At 39.9% G+C, this 15,558-nt stretch overlaps 1 protein-coding gene across 1 annotated transcript in view; it reads right to left on the bottom strand.

The window, feature by feature from the left end:
• Positions 1 to 11,832, bottom strand: part of npas2 (neuronal PAS domain protein 2) — a 29,134-nt gene extending 17,302 nt beyond the window's left edge. The window contains exons 1-6 of the mRNA XM_066659286.1: positions 11,538 to 11,832; positions 9,413 to 9,469; positions 8,358 to 8,512; positions 7,621 to 7,712; positions 3,557 to 3,646; positions 1,731 to 1,854 (exon numbers count right to left, since the gene is read on the bottom strand). Of these exons, the coding sequence (XP_066515383.1) occupies positions 1,731 to 1,854; positions 3,557 to 3,646; positions 7,621 to 7,712; positions 8,358 to 8,512; positions 9,413 to 9,469; positions 11,538 to 11,611 (592 nt within the window). The 5' untranslated portion in view covers positions 11,612 to 11,832. The remainder of the gene's footprint in view (positions 1 to 1,730; positions 1,855 to 3,556; positions 3,647 to 7,620; positions 7,713 to 8,357; positions 8,513 to 9,412; positions 9,470 to 11,537) is intronic.
• Positions 11,833 to 15,558: the final 3,726 nt, after the last annotated feature.

Below are 15,558 nucleotides of genomic sequence, written 5' to 3'. Positions count from 1 at the left end.
CAACGCTGAATATTAGCTTTATAGTTACCGAATTCGAATAATTAATATACACTGCCTGCTTTTTATCAAGTACAAACTTATTTCGAATTTTGTATACTATTTTAGGTTAAATTGTTAGGAAACCGTACAACCTGAATGCATTTTTATTACTTATTTTACAGTAAGCAACAATTATTAACTAAGGTTTTATAACTCAAACACATTTAATCTCATTTACTATTACTATTAGGAAACTCATATCACTGTACCATAAGAAATACAGACAAACTGGAAATCTTTATATTATTAAACGACTATGTATTGTGGGAAATTAGTCCGTAAGCAGTGTACATCAGTTTTTCACTGGATTTATGGTGCATTGTGGGTAATAATCTAGTGTACTATATAGGGAATCAAATCACTCACCGAGAATTCGGAAAACACTATAAAATGGCCAACACACTTATTAGTACACAAAACAGTGAATAGGGAGCGATATCATACACAGCCCCTGTCACCTCTCTTCCATGATTTTCACCTGCTGAGTGACAGGGTGTGGTCCAGAACGCATCCTGAACCTCCTCAGAGTTCACCTCCCATTTCTCAACCTCAGTTTTGAGCATAGTTAGTGCTCAAATATCCACCTGTAACATTTGTGGCCATTTACTCACTCTGTTCATCTGTAACATTTAAGCACGCTGTGCCTGAGAGACTGAGAGATATATCCTAATGCGGTATTCTAATGAGATCTGCTCTGATTGGCTGCCTCTTTCAAAATGGCGTATAGAGAGAAACACGCCTTATAGCTTCAGGGTGAATGGGTGAAGCTAAAATGCTCAATATTGTCTCTCTCTCTCTCTCTCTCTCGGATTAGGGTCAGAGGGTGAGGGATTACCACAGTAGCGTAAATCAGATTAGCAGCATTACTGTGTTACTGTGCCTGACATATAGAGCTTTATAATTAGCCCTAAAGTTAATCATAGCAGAGCGCTGCAGGCAGCCAATTACAATGTAGTATTATATACAGCAAATCAGAGTGCAGTATCATATCCAGCCAATCATAGTGGAGTATTATCTCCAGCCAATCAGAGTAACAACCAGGTATCAACCAGCCAGTCAGAATGTAGTGTTAACAACAGCCCACTAGATTTAACCTATCAGAGTACAACATGACTCACAACAAATCAGAATAAAATGTGACATAATAGCACAATCCCCAAGCATCATGTAATATCCACACAATGTAAACGGATGTATTCTATTAGTGTTAATTAATATAACATTATGTTATGTATGTTGCCTGTGATGAGGATGGTGTTAATTTGCTCTTTCAAAATGAAAAATGATTAAAAAAAATTTTAATCAATCAATAAATTAATTAATTAAAACAACAATGTTATGTATATATTATTTCTTTTGATTTACTTTTGCACTTCTTCTTTCTCTTTCTTAATGTACATATTTCTCAATTTATTTATTTATTTGGTGATGATAAGTGTATACATCCTTGTGTGTGTGTGTGTGTGTGTGTGTGTGTGGTATTTTATTGTGCACTGGGTCAGCGTATGTCATTGATGAGCTATTTATTGAGACTTCTGCTATAACAAAATGAAACAGACATCAAACAGTCCGAAGGTCAGGAGACCGATTCTCACAGCAGTGCCTCAGCGAGAGACAGCTTTATAACCCTCAGTGTTACAGTTTACACTTACTGTGTGTGTGTGTGTGTGTGTGTGTGTGTGTGTACTCACTGTTCTCCAGGTAGTCTGTAGTGATGGGATCATTCATTAAAAGGTGAGTAGAGAGTAGTTTATACACCTCAGCATGCTCTCGCTCAGGCAGAAAATTCAGGATGTTTTGGTCGACCATGTCTGACTGAAACACACCACAAACAAACACAGTGTCACTGCCTGCAGTTCATTGAGGGTTAAAGGTTAAAGTTATAGTGCTTTTCTCGGAATCCAGAAGTATCTACTGTGATCATCGGCAATTTGACCATCTAGGAGAGGTAAAACACCTTTTTACGGCTGTGTAAGTCAGTTTATTATTTTTTTTTTAACCATTCAACATGAAATATTCACATAGTGTAAAGAGAGCTATCTGCTTTCAGATTAGGTTTCCTTTCCAAGAAAAGAAAACAGACAAAAATCAAGATAGTAAGTATGTAGTCCAGGGCTTTCTGGGAATTGAAGTACTGTGTCTCAAATGCCAGTGACCTGCAGCAGTGAGTTCACTAAATCCTGCTGGTGTTAATCCGGTCAGACACCACAGCAGGGAAGCAACATGGTGATGTAACTGTCCTGGTCCTGAAGAACAACATGAACATGTAACACTCCAGCAGGTCTTAAACCACAGTAACATTTACACATGGGCCGAGCAGATTTTATCTGTCTGCCGCTTTAATCAGTGAATGAGTTTACACGACATCTGTGATGACTCCATTACTGAGTCAAAGAGAAGAAAACGAAGAGCACATGTCTGAATATGACAGGCACAGTTTAATTTCCATTCATTCAATGAAGCTGTTCGCGTTAGTTCAGAGACGGCTTTCTGTTTTAATGAAAGTCACATTGTCTCCACATCGAACCTAATAAAACACCATCAGCCACACAGATTATGAAACATCAACAATGGTATATAACGAAAAAAAAAATCTCCAGGGTTCTCTACTTCAACCAACTCCCCCAGAAAATGTGGTGCATGTGGGTTGCTTTGGCTAAATTTATCCAAATATGATCATTTATCTCTTAGTCATCACTTAAACTGGGCTCAGTTCAAAACATGAGTCATTTCTACAAACTGCAGGGATATTAACTGAGGTCCATGTTTCTGAAAATCACAGAATCATATAAAGGTGCTGAACATGACTTATTTGTTCACTGGCTTTGGTGCTCTGATGACAGAAATAAAACAATCTTTCTAGAAAGAATAGACAGATGGAGCCTCATTGAGCGTTTTTGTGAAATCTCATTATATCCCAATATAAATAAGATCTGCACAGGTGAATTTTACAAAATGCAACCAATTATAACTATTGTGAAGCTCATGAATTCATCCTTTTGCTTGCCATCCTTACCCTAGTGCTCTGAGAATGAAATGTTATTGCTGACGTTCCTTATTTTGTCCCCAATTCTTTTCCAAAAATTTTTTTTCCACATATTAGTTATCCTCTCTTCCACTCTTACAGTGAATCTCCCCCTATCACACAGTGCCTCAAACTTCTGCTGATGCAACGTCATAGAGCAATGAAGCTCGAACATCTGTGGCATCACCAAAAGACTGAGGCTGTGATATCCAGATGATAGGACTGTTGTTTAGACAACTGCACTACAAGGTAATCCCCTTTATTTGTGATATTATAAAATTATAAGTATTATTATTAAATTATCAAGTTGTTTATTTTGTTGCTGCTTTTGTTGCTAATCCACTTAAGCACTGTATGTGCATTCAGTGTTTGTTATAATGATGCAAATTATTGTTCACTATAAGTTGAAATGCTGCTGGTCAGATGAGGATTTAGTATTAAACTCTTCATAAAATATCCCACCATGAGCCAGAGCCCCATCCCTTTACTTACTGGTAAATGTCCAATGAGAGAAGAGACGCTGTCGGACACATAGATGATGTTCCCATCAGTCGTGAGTGCAATTAGGAAACCGTCCAATGCCTGTGTACACGTCAAAAACACACACAGTTTCAAATGTACATTTAATTCACACCCACTAATTTATTTACTACTCCCATTTATTTCAATTTATCTGTTGTTACGACAATGACAATTTGCACTTTTCAAAATATGCAATTTTAAAAAAGCCAGACTATCTGTTTTTTTGCTGGTATAATGTGAAAATGATCCAGTAAAGGCAGGTCATAGATGCTACACTAGGTCTCTTTGCCAGTCATCTAAATTAACCCAGCAGTCATTTCTGTCATTACAGACAAGATTTATTTTGCAGAAAATACAGAATAAAACCCACATGAAGGGAGCGTGGGCTGGTGCTGGTTGCTAGGCAGGAGCCAGACCTCAGCCCAGACACAACCAAAGCTCTGTGATTAATTCTGCATCCTGTGTTTCATTTAAACCGCAGTTCAGAAACATCACAGACGTCTCTGTGTCTGAATGACAAACTGCTTCGCATCACACAATAATCTCCATCGCATCTCTCTGTGGAACAGAGGCGTCTTCTTTTCTGATTCCTGAAACTTTTATATTTACAGACTTATTACATCCTCAGGCTTAGTATTAAATAATTTACACAATGAACATTACATCCTTGGGCTTGGTGTTAAATAATTTACAAACAGAACATACAAACATACAACATACTGAGTGGTTCTCAGGATATATGAGTGAGGGCTAGAACTCTGATTTAACTTGTCAAAAACAGTCCGGACAAACTTCAGCACATTTTACTGCAATTAAAACTGTAGTCTTTGAAGCAAAGCACTGAATAGTGCCCCCTTGTGAAAAATTTCTTAAACATGAGTGAGTATGATTGTATGTAGGTGAGTCACAAGCAAATACCATGCTTTGCATCTAAAACATGAAATGTCTCCTGGAGACCTATCCTGTAAAAAAGGGCTGCACAGAACTGAATGAGGAATGAAGTTTTCCTCCGGGACGTAATGAATCTCAATTCATCCTAGAGAAAGACTTGAGTAACAGGAGCAGGCTGCATTGAGTCTGAGTGTTGTTCACACATTAGGGACTTAACTAAACTCTCATTATAAAGCAGTGAAGAGAGAAGGTAGCCATCTCTGAAAGGAAGCATTAGCGGCTGTGGATTGTTTCCTTTGCCTAGAAAATACTAGCGCTGACTGCGTATTGTTGCATTTAAAGTTTAATGATCACTTCCCTCATCATCTCAGCACAAAGCAGAGGGACACCCTCGCAGCTCAGACATTTCCTGTGTTTTCCACCCCAGAACTGACTCACTAATCCTTTCCTACGCTTTGTTTCCTTTTTAGTTAAGCACATACAAACACAGTACCCTTCATTCTCTTCGGCCTCAGCTCTGAGAGGAAGTAGCCAATACACTCCTGAAGTATGGCTCACTCTCACCTAATTCTGCGTGAACAACATATATATATATATATATATATTTTTTTTTTTTTTTTTTTTTCTCACTCATTCATGTTCTTTAACTGCTTCATCTAGTCACTCAGTCACTCACACACACCTGTGGACAGTTTCACATACTCACCCTGTCACTCACACACTCACACCTGTGGACAGTTTCACATACTGACCCTATCACTCACACACTCACCCTGTCACTCACACACTCACATCTGTGGACAGTTTCACACACTCACTCACTCAGTCACTCACACACACACACATCTGTGGACAGTTTCACATACTCACTCAGTCACTCACACACTCACATCTGTGGACAGTTTCACACACTCACCCAGTCACTCACACACTCATACTTATGGACAGTTTCACACACTCACTCAGTCACTCACACACTCACATCTGTGGACAGTTTCACATACTCACCCTGTCACTCACACACTCACACCTGTGGACAGTTTCACACACTCACCCTGTCACTCACACACTCACACTCGTGGACAGTTTCACACACTCACTCAGTCACTCACACACTCACACTCGTGGACAGTTTCACACACTCACTCAGTCACTCACACACTCACACCTGTGGACAGTTTCACACACTCACTCAGTCTCTCACACACTCACATCTGTGGACAGTTTCACACACTCACCCAGTCACTCACACACTCACACCTGTGGACAGTTTCACACACTCACACTTGTGGACAGTTTCACACACTCACTCAGTCACTCACACACTCGCATCTGTGGACAGTTTCACATACTCACCCTGTCACTCACACACTCACATCTGTGGACAGTTTCACACACTCACTCAGTCACTCACACACTCACATCTGTGGACAGTTTCACACACTCACCCAGTCACTCACACACTCACACCTGTGGACAGTTTCACACACTCACTCACTCAGTCACTCACACACTCACATCTGTGGACAGTTTCACACACTCACTCAGTCACTCACACACTCACACCTGTGGACAGTTTCACATACTCACCCTGTCACTCACACACTCACATCTGTGGACAGTTTCACATACTCACCCTGTCACTCACACACTCACATCTGTGGACAGTTTCACACACTCACCCAGTCACTCACACACTCATACTTGTGGACAGTTTCACACACTCACCCTGTCACTCACACACTCACATCTGTGGACAGTTTCACACACTCACCCAGTCACTCACACACTCACACTCGTGGACAGTTTCACACACTCACTCAGTCACTCACACACTCACATCTGTGGACAGTTTCACATACTCACCCTGTCACTCACACACTCACATCTGTGGACAGTTTCACACACTCACTCAGTCACTCACACACTCGCATCTGTGGACAGTTTCACATACTCACCCTGTCACTCACACACTCACATCTGTGGACAGTTTCACACACTCACTCAGTCACTCACACACTCACATCTGTGGACAGTTTCACACACTCACCCAGTCACTCACACACTCACACCTGTGGACAGTTTCACACACTCACTCACTCAGTCACTCACACACTCACATCTGTGGACAGTTTCACACACTCACTCAGTCACTCACACACTCACATCTGTGGACAGTTTCACACACTCACTCAGTCACTCACACACTCACACCTGTGGACAGTTTCACATACTCACCCTGTCACTCACACACTCACATCTGTGGACAGTTTCACATACTCACCCTGTCACTCACACACTCACATCTGTGGACAGTTTCACACACTCACCCAGTCACTCACACACTCATACATGTGGACAGTTTCACACACTCACCCTGTCACTCACACACTCACATCTGTGGACAGTTTCACACACTCACCCAGTCACTCACACACTCACACTCGTGGACAGTTTCACACACTCACTCAGTCACTCACACACTCACACCTGTGGACAGTTTCACACACTCACTCAGTCTCTCACACACTCACATCTGTGGACAGTTTCACACACTCACACAGTCACTCACACACTCACACCTGTGGACAGTTTCACACACTCACACTTGTGGACAGTTTCACACACTCACACTTGTGGACAGTTTCACACACTCACTCAGTCACTCACACACTCACATCTGTGGACAGTTTCACATACTCACCCTGTCACTCACACACTCACATCTGTGGACAGTTTCACACACTCACTCAGTCACTCACACACTCACATCTGTGGACAGTTTCACACACTCACTCAGTCACTCACACACTCACATCTGTGGACAGTTTCACACACTCACTCAGTCACTCACACACTCACATCTGTGGACAGTTTCACACACTCACTCAGTCACACACACTCACATCTGTGGACAGTTTCACATACTCACCCTGTCACTCACACACTCACATCTGTGGACAGTTTCACACACTCACCCAGTCACTCACACACTCATACTTGTGGACAGTTTCACACACTCACTCAGTCACTCACACACTCACATCTGTGGACAGTTTCACACACTCACTCATTCACTCACACCACTCATATATGTGGACAGTTATGAAGACATTATGAACGAGATATTGAAAGAGTTTTACCTCCAGCATTAACTGGGTGAATTCCTCATTGCTGAGGAACGAAGGCTTCCAGTCCTGCCGGATCTCACACGACTCTGTCTGCTCTGTGATCTCTGGAAAACAGAAACCAGCCACAAAACTTGGACTGAGACTTCAGCCTGGAATTCCTGGGATTCTGGAAGCATGTGGAGTAGGAATTTTTAAAGCCAGAGGAGATGGAGCTGATTAAGGAGCCACACGTTGCATTTAGCCTTTTTACGGTAATATAAAACATACCGGCTGCGGTGTCAGTGGATAGATTCTTTTGGGAATCCTGCAGCTCAAGAAATGGAGAATACCATGCTTTTTGTAACAGGGAATGCTTTGGATTGGGGAATGTGGGAAACACTGCAAATAAAACTTGCGCACTCTCCTGATTTTTAGAGCCTTGTAGGTCCGATGCAAGCTTAAAGAAACTCAAGGTAAGTTTACCTTAAAATTACAGCTTCAAAATCATTGTGATTCTCCACTGAGTTGTAATAGAGAGACCAGAGCCTCTGTCTGCTATTCTGGACTCAGCACTGCAGAAACTGCACTATGTAACATCTGGAGGAGGGTACCTTAGTTTCAGGACTGTGCTCTAACATGCTGCAACTGTACAAAATCTTACCTAGTGTTGCTTTAAAATTTCAGACAGCAAACACGTCTGAGCTGATCAGACACACTGTGATTAAAGGTGAAATCAAGGTTTTACTAAAATGCACCTTTTAAGATTTTACCTTTTTGCTTCTGTAGGAAGTCGATGGTCCTTTGGAGGATGGTGGACTTGTCCATTTTTCGGGGATGTCCCTGCCCCTGCAGCATGGTGCACAGCTCTTTAATGAGAACATTGAACTGGTCTCTCCTCTTTTTCTCTGATTTATTACGTGAGGCTCTGCACACACACACAGGGAAGTTTGAGTCTCTGAAATTTTTGAATTCACTTCACTGAAGTGAGTATAAACACACACACACACACACACATTTTCATGCTTTCAAGGAATATTATATATACTTTCATTCATTTTGTGGGGGCTCAGGCTGACCTTAACCATAGCTACTACTACCCTAACCCTAACCTTACCACATCTTCACCATAAAATGTAATGATTTTAGTCATGGGGCATTATTTATTTCTGTCCCAAAAAGACAATTAATCCCCACAATATTCATGTGTAAACTGATAGTCCCAACAACATGATGAATATGGAGACCACACCTCATACCCACACAATATTGTCCACTATCAAATGTCCATAATACAAAACACAGTGTGGAATCCAGCTGAATATAACCATTCACTTCTTAAAAGTAATTAGCATATGGGTGTAAAAGTCAATCAATGCATCACTTTGTAGTTGGACATTCGACTGTATTGATTATATAATCTTAAAATGGATTATCAATCACAGATTTCACCCCAAGTGATGCCACAGCCATCCAGCAGTGAGAATTCAAGGGACCATAATTAACAGTCCTTCTTGTGTGAGTGTGCAACACTAGATGACAATGGTCTCGCTCTCTCTCTCTCAATCTTTTCCTCTTTAAATGCTTCAGGCTTTTCACACTCATTCACGGTGCTGTTCTTTTGTGTTTACAGAGAGAGTGAAAGAGAGGGAAGGGGAGAGGTGTGAGAAACAGGTGGAAGAGAGAAATCTTCGCTTTTGATGTAATGAAAGTTACAGGCCTCAGCACGGAGCCCAGTGCAAAGTGAAGAGCTTATTAAAGCTCACTTTATATTATGTTTAAACACACACACACACACACACACGAACACAAGCACTCACTCTAGTACCTTTTAGCTCTGTCTTTCTCATCTTCATCCATCAAATCATCCACACAGCTGCTGGTTCTGAAAAAAAAAATCTCACTTACAGCACTGTTTAAACATATTTTTCATTTAGTTTCCACTGAAAATAGCCATTAGATATATTCAATATGATATATATGACAAAAACGTTTTTTGTTAGCAAATTATATATTTTTTAAACATACAGCGGGTGAAATAAGTATTGAACACATCACCAATTTTGTAAGTAAATGTATAAAGTTGCTATTGACATGAAATTCTCACCAGATGTCGGTAACAACCCATCCAATCCACACATGCAAAGAAATCAAACCATAGATGTCCATAAATTAAGTTATGTGTAATAATGAGAAATGACACAGGGAAAAACGAAGAAAGAGAGGTGCAAAAGCCATGGAAAGTCATGATCCCAGCTGAAATCTATCCGTAATAAGCAAGCAATCCTGCCACTTTATAATTAACCAATTAAGGGGGGCACGGTGGCGCAACACGTAGTGTTGCTGTCACATCGCTCCAGGAGTTGTGTTCTCCCTGTGTCCATTTGGGTTTCCTCCAGGTGCTCCGGTTTCCTCCCACGGTCCAAAAACATGTTTGTACTGTAGGTGAATTGGCGACTCGAAAAATGTCCATAGGTGTGAGTATGTTAGTAAATGTGTGAGTGTGTGTCGCCCTGCGACGTAAGGGTGCCCCCTCCAGGGAACGCTCCAGACTCACAATGACCCTGAACTGGATAAGCAGTTACAGACAATGAATTACACAGTTAAACAATTAATAAATGAATGGTTCAACTGATGGCCTATGAAAAGGTTGCAAAACATACTGATGGCTGAATTTCTAAACTACTGAAGGTTCCAATGAGCACTGTGCGGGCCATAATCCGAAAGTGGAAAGAACATCATTTCACCATAAACTGGACACGATCGGGTGCTCCCTGCTTCAGACAGAGGAGTGGAATTAATTATCAGAAGAGATGTCCAAGTGCCAAGGATCACTTGGAGAGCTACAGAAACACCTGGAATCAGTAGGTTCAATTGTTTCAAAGAAAACAATAAGTAACGCACACACAATGGTCTGTATGTAAGCTCACCACGCAAGACACATTGCTGAAGAAAAAACATGTTGAAGCATGTTTAAAGTTTGCTCAACAACATTTAATGTGAAATACTGGGCGAATATGGTCTGGTCAGATGAGACCAAAATTGAATTCTCTGCATGCCATAATACACACCATGTTTGGAGGTCCAAAGGCACTGCATATATTAAAGGATATTGAAGGAAGGATGAATGGATAAATGTAAGTCATTCTTGATCTACTGCCATCTACCAGGATGATAAAGGTGATATGAGGTTGGACATTTCAGCAAGAAAATGATCCTAAACACACAGCCAAGGAAACTCTGGTTTCAGAGAAAGAAAATATAGCTGCTAGAATGGCCCAGCCAATCACCTGACCTGAATCCAATTGAAAATCTATGGAAGAACCTAAAGCTCAGAGTTCATGAAAGGAGCCCATGGAACCTTCAGGATTTGAAGAGTGTTTGTGTGGAAGAATGGGATATAATCACACCTGAGCAACACATGTGACTAGTTTGTCCATGAGGCATCTTGAAGCTGTCATCACCAACAAAGGCTTTTGTATGAAGTATTAAACAAATTTTAGTAAGTGTGTTCAATAATTTTTCCATGAGTCATTTCTCATTATTACACATAATTTATGGACATCTATGGTTTGATTTCTTTGCATGTGTGGATTGGACGGATTGTTACGGACATCTGGTGAGACTTTCATGTCAATAGCACCTTTAGAAATATATTTACTTAGAAAATTGTTGACATGTTCAATACTTAGTTCAACCGGTGTATATTTAACAGAAAATCAAATACTGCAAAATCTGTTATTCTTTAAAAAGACAATTGCAATACTATTGTCAGTAAATTCACTTAATTGCTACTAGCAAAATTAGCATGATTTTTCATTAACATAACTTAATTAGCATAACATCATCAGTAGTTAATCAGCATTGGTTCAAACAGCATCAGAGTAAAAAAATGCTCTGGACTTAGCATATGTACATTAGCCTCTAGCTACATTAGCATAAAATGTACTCACTCCCATTCCCTCCGACTGGACGGACAAAGACCCCCAAATTCAGAAAGGTTTTCCATTCTCACTCCCTCTCCCATCCAGGCCGTCTGCGAACGCGGCTGTGTCCCATTCGCGCTCACTGCGCTCAAACTGCTGCGAAAACAATTTAACACTCTTCTCTTGCTAGCTTTCTGCAGCTAGCAGCTAGCCTCTACCACCAAGCCACTGAAGGCTAGATGTTAGTGCTGAGCTCCCGCCGGCCAGCAGCTGCTAAATCTGTCCCAACTGCTGCTGAGCCTTCTTGCTAACACTTAGCTGATCATTCGGAAACAGTTAGCCTGTAAAGCTGAGCGCTAACATTGAGGCACTCCTATGTCGAATAGTCACCTTCGTATGTCCATGAGGGTCAGTCGTGGAAATGGCAGGGCCTGAAAAAGAGAGGGTGGGGAGGAAGAAATAGCATTAGAAATTTTTAAGGAGTTTCAAAGTACAATCGTAATAATCATTTTAGTTCAATATATATTGTAGAGCATTAGTTATATAAAACCAACAATTCTCTTTACATTAATTTAATTTAAAAAATATCTGGTGTTTGAAGGACGCTAATGTAGCTAACATGATAGATTTTAGCTGTTCATTAGCACTACACACTGTATATTTAAAGGCCAAGTTCCGATTGTAATCAAAAACACATTTTATAAAATTTAGATGATGCTTCCTTGCCATTTGTTAGCTCTCCAGTCTGTTTGCATGAGCAAAACCCGTCTAATGTGTTTATGAAGCCCCAGTATCTGTAAATTATTTTTAATTATTATTATTATTATTTAATTATATTTATTAAAAATAAGCTCTGTCTGGTATGCTAGGCTTTCTCTCTCTCTGTCACTCTCTCTGCTCATGGTAGAGACAAAAAAAAAGTTATTTTTACGGACAGAAATCCAAATGTTAAAAAGCACTAACCAAAATGAGGTTTGCTCTATTCCTGCTCCAAATGGGTAATATTGGCTTATTTTTCACTTAATGTGGAGTATTGTTTGTCCAAACTCGGGAAACGTCTAATTGCATCACCCAATTTTGCTACAAAACTGAACAACTCAAGTTACAAATGAGTTTCTGTGGTATTCACACAATAAATAAAAACTTACAGAAGTTAAACTTAAGCCACATAAAAAAACAGTCAGTTTTTCCATTTTCCCTCAAATATTCCATTCCACTTTAAAAGATGAGGAGCTTAAAACTGTGTTTTCCCACAATCGTAGATGTTCCATTTAAAGCCCAAAATTAAGCCATCATACAAAATGTACACACATACAATGTTTTCTGACAACATTGTTCAGTTTTTTATGAAAAATATTTTTTTAAATATTAAAGATAATTACTGCAACTGTTTAAGATAGTCTAACCTCATTTTGTCCAAGTTTACAAACAACAATGTGTCATGTCAGAAAGAGTTTAAACTCAAATAGATATATCTGCTGGGTTAGTGTGTGATAACAGGTTTTGTACATTTAGCACAGTGCTAACTTTGTGGGTAGTATTCACTATTTGTTAAGTGTCCTCTGAATTCCTGTGCAAATCTAAATACTAACAGACTACAACTGGGAAATTGTGGAAATTTGAATATTCTCCAAACTGTTTTCATTAATCCATTTAGTCCATAACAGGGGGTTACTCCTCAACTTTTTAAGTAACAATATGCCTGTACAGTTGTGCACTTACACCTGAAAAAAATGTTCTAATACTTCTCATGAAAGCAAATGCCACAAATAGCACTTAAAAACAGTGAATGATTTATTGTGGGCAGCAAATAAACCTGAAGGTCTCTAAGGACACAGTGAAATGGCTATTAATCTGGAATCAGGTCAACAGCCATGTGAAAAGATCACAACTGAAGGGCCACGTCAAGACACGCAGTGGAAAAGAGCGGCCACTTCAGACTTTAATTTGCCCTTTTCTTTCATCCAACAGCTAAAAAAAAAAAGGCCACAACCACATTGCAGCTGATCACATCTGCACAGCTGTCAGTGGGGAGTATGTGATGAATAAATCTGGTCCACAGATGGAGGAAAATTTTCAGTTCAGCACCTATTTCATTGCAATTATAAATAAATTTCATACCATTTTTAAAGCCATATTTAGGTCAAAAATCTACTTATCCAATACAACACTTTCCAATCTAATGCAGCCAAATTCAGCCAAGACATTGGTGTCTGAGGCTTGTTTAACTCGAGCTATGAGGCTAATTTGGCTAGTAGGTAGAGTTTAAACCCTACTAATTAGCATCATTTACAACATGCTTAAATAATCACATACGCACATACAATCTCAAACCATGTCCAAGTAATCTCCATTAGACTGATTATTGTCATTTTTAAGCTAAAATTATTTGGTAAAAACAACTATTATAAAAATGTAAAAAAAAAAAAAAAATATTTAAATAAAATTTTATTTAAAAAGCAAACAGAATCAGTCTGTGCTGATGGACTTCATTTGGTTTAACTGAACAAACCATGATTTTAAAACAGAATGACTTGGAGAGATGACTTGTTTTGTAATAAAACCCACAGCAACTGAGATAAAGTCTATAGTGATGTAGCTAATCAATAAACAATTAACAATTTTAGAACCCTCCTTTGCCCAAAACACACACAGACACACACAACCAGATGTGGTGAATGTGCATAACCCACATCTGACGATGACAAAGCAGCAGAGCCAAGCTCCAAAAGCTCCGTAAATATTACATTCATCCGCTCAGAGGAGTGACCTAGAAACCAACTCAGATAATCCAACACATTATAGACAGACAGAGAGAGAGAGAGAGAGAGAGAGAGAGAGAGAGAGAGAGAGAGAAAAGAAATACATGAGAAGCGAAAAAGAGCAGAGTGAAAAAGAAAGTGAGAGAGAGAAAACGAGAAAGCAATCAATGAGACATCGCCCAGAAAAAAGAGAATGGAAAGTGGAAAAGAAAATTGTGAGACTTGAGGGGGGTGGAAAGTGGAGGAGACCGAGGAGAGAGAGCAAGAGAGAGAAACAGAGAGAGAGAGAGAAATAGGGACTAACAGGAAGGGATGAAGAAACAAAAAAAAAGTCAGTGCCGTAAGACATCGAGGCTGAGGAAACCTCGCTGAAAACATTTCATCATTAAACAAACATGTCTGACAGAGAAATACACTAACAAAACACACACACACACACACACTGAGTCATATCCTCACATCCTTTTCTCAGAGAGAGAAGAAACATTAAGATCACGTTGGAGAATCCTGCAACATTAAACCATCAGAAATGTATAATCATTGCATGTGGGTCCCACCACTGTAGCGATGCACTTTCACCCAAGAACACTGAAGTTTTCATTAATGTATTCGTTCATTCAGCTTCTGTAAGCACTTCAGGATCACGGTGAGCCCAGGTCCTGGGGACAATTTCATACATTCACAAGAATCAAGCACCACAGCAGCGCTCTCCCTTGTTTTCTCTGTTTTTACTTTAGTGCTCTTATTTCTCCGTGATCATTGTGTCGGTTCTGCTGTGTTTAACCTCGTCTTTGTATTCTCACATTGGACACACTCAAATGAGGGGGCGGGGCAATTCTAAAGTCTCTGCACTTGATGTCAGAAATGGAACAGAATTTGAATGGCTCGTTTTATCCCATGTTTTTTGACTTAAGCAGCACATCAAAGTGGAGGGGGGTGGGGTCTTGTTTCACAGTGTGTGGGTTGGTGGGCTCTAGATCCCTATATTTATGTGAACATGCACAGAACAAGTTTTATTCATAATATGCCCCTTTTAAGACTTTTAAGAGTAGTGGGCTACACTTGGTTACAATAGTTCTACTAATAACAGCAGCAATAACAATAACGCCCTCTTTAATTTATGCATTCTTTTAAGGACAAAAATAGAGCCAATAAGACTGTGCAGAAAATAAAAACAGCCCCAGTGCTTGTCTTGTTGTGCCAATACCCAGCTGTGATGAGTTCCACATTGGTCTTGTACTGGACTCTTGTACACTTTCCCTGTCACGCTTGTGTGGTCTGTAGAA

This window comes from Hoplias malabaricus, chromosome 2 (assembly GCF_029633855.1).
Source record: "Hoplias malabaricus isolate fHopMal1 chromosome 2, fHopMal1.hap1, whole genome shotgun sequence".
NCBI classification, from domain to species: Eukaryota; Metazoa; Chordata; class Actinopteri; order Characiformes; family Erythrinidae; genus Hoplias; species Hoplias malabaricus.
Note: the sequence above shows the minus strand (reverse complement) of the source record. Positions and strands in the feature narration are given on the sequence as shown.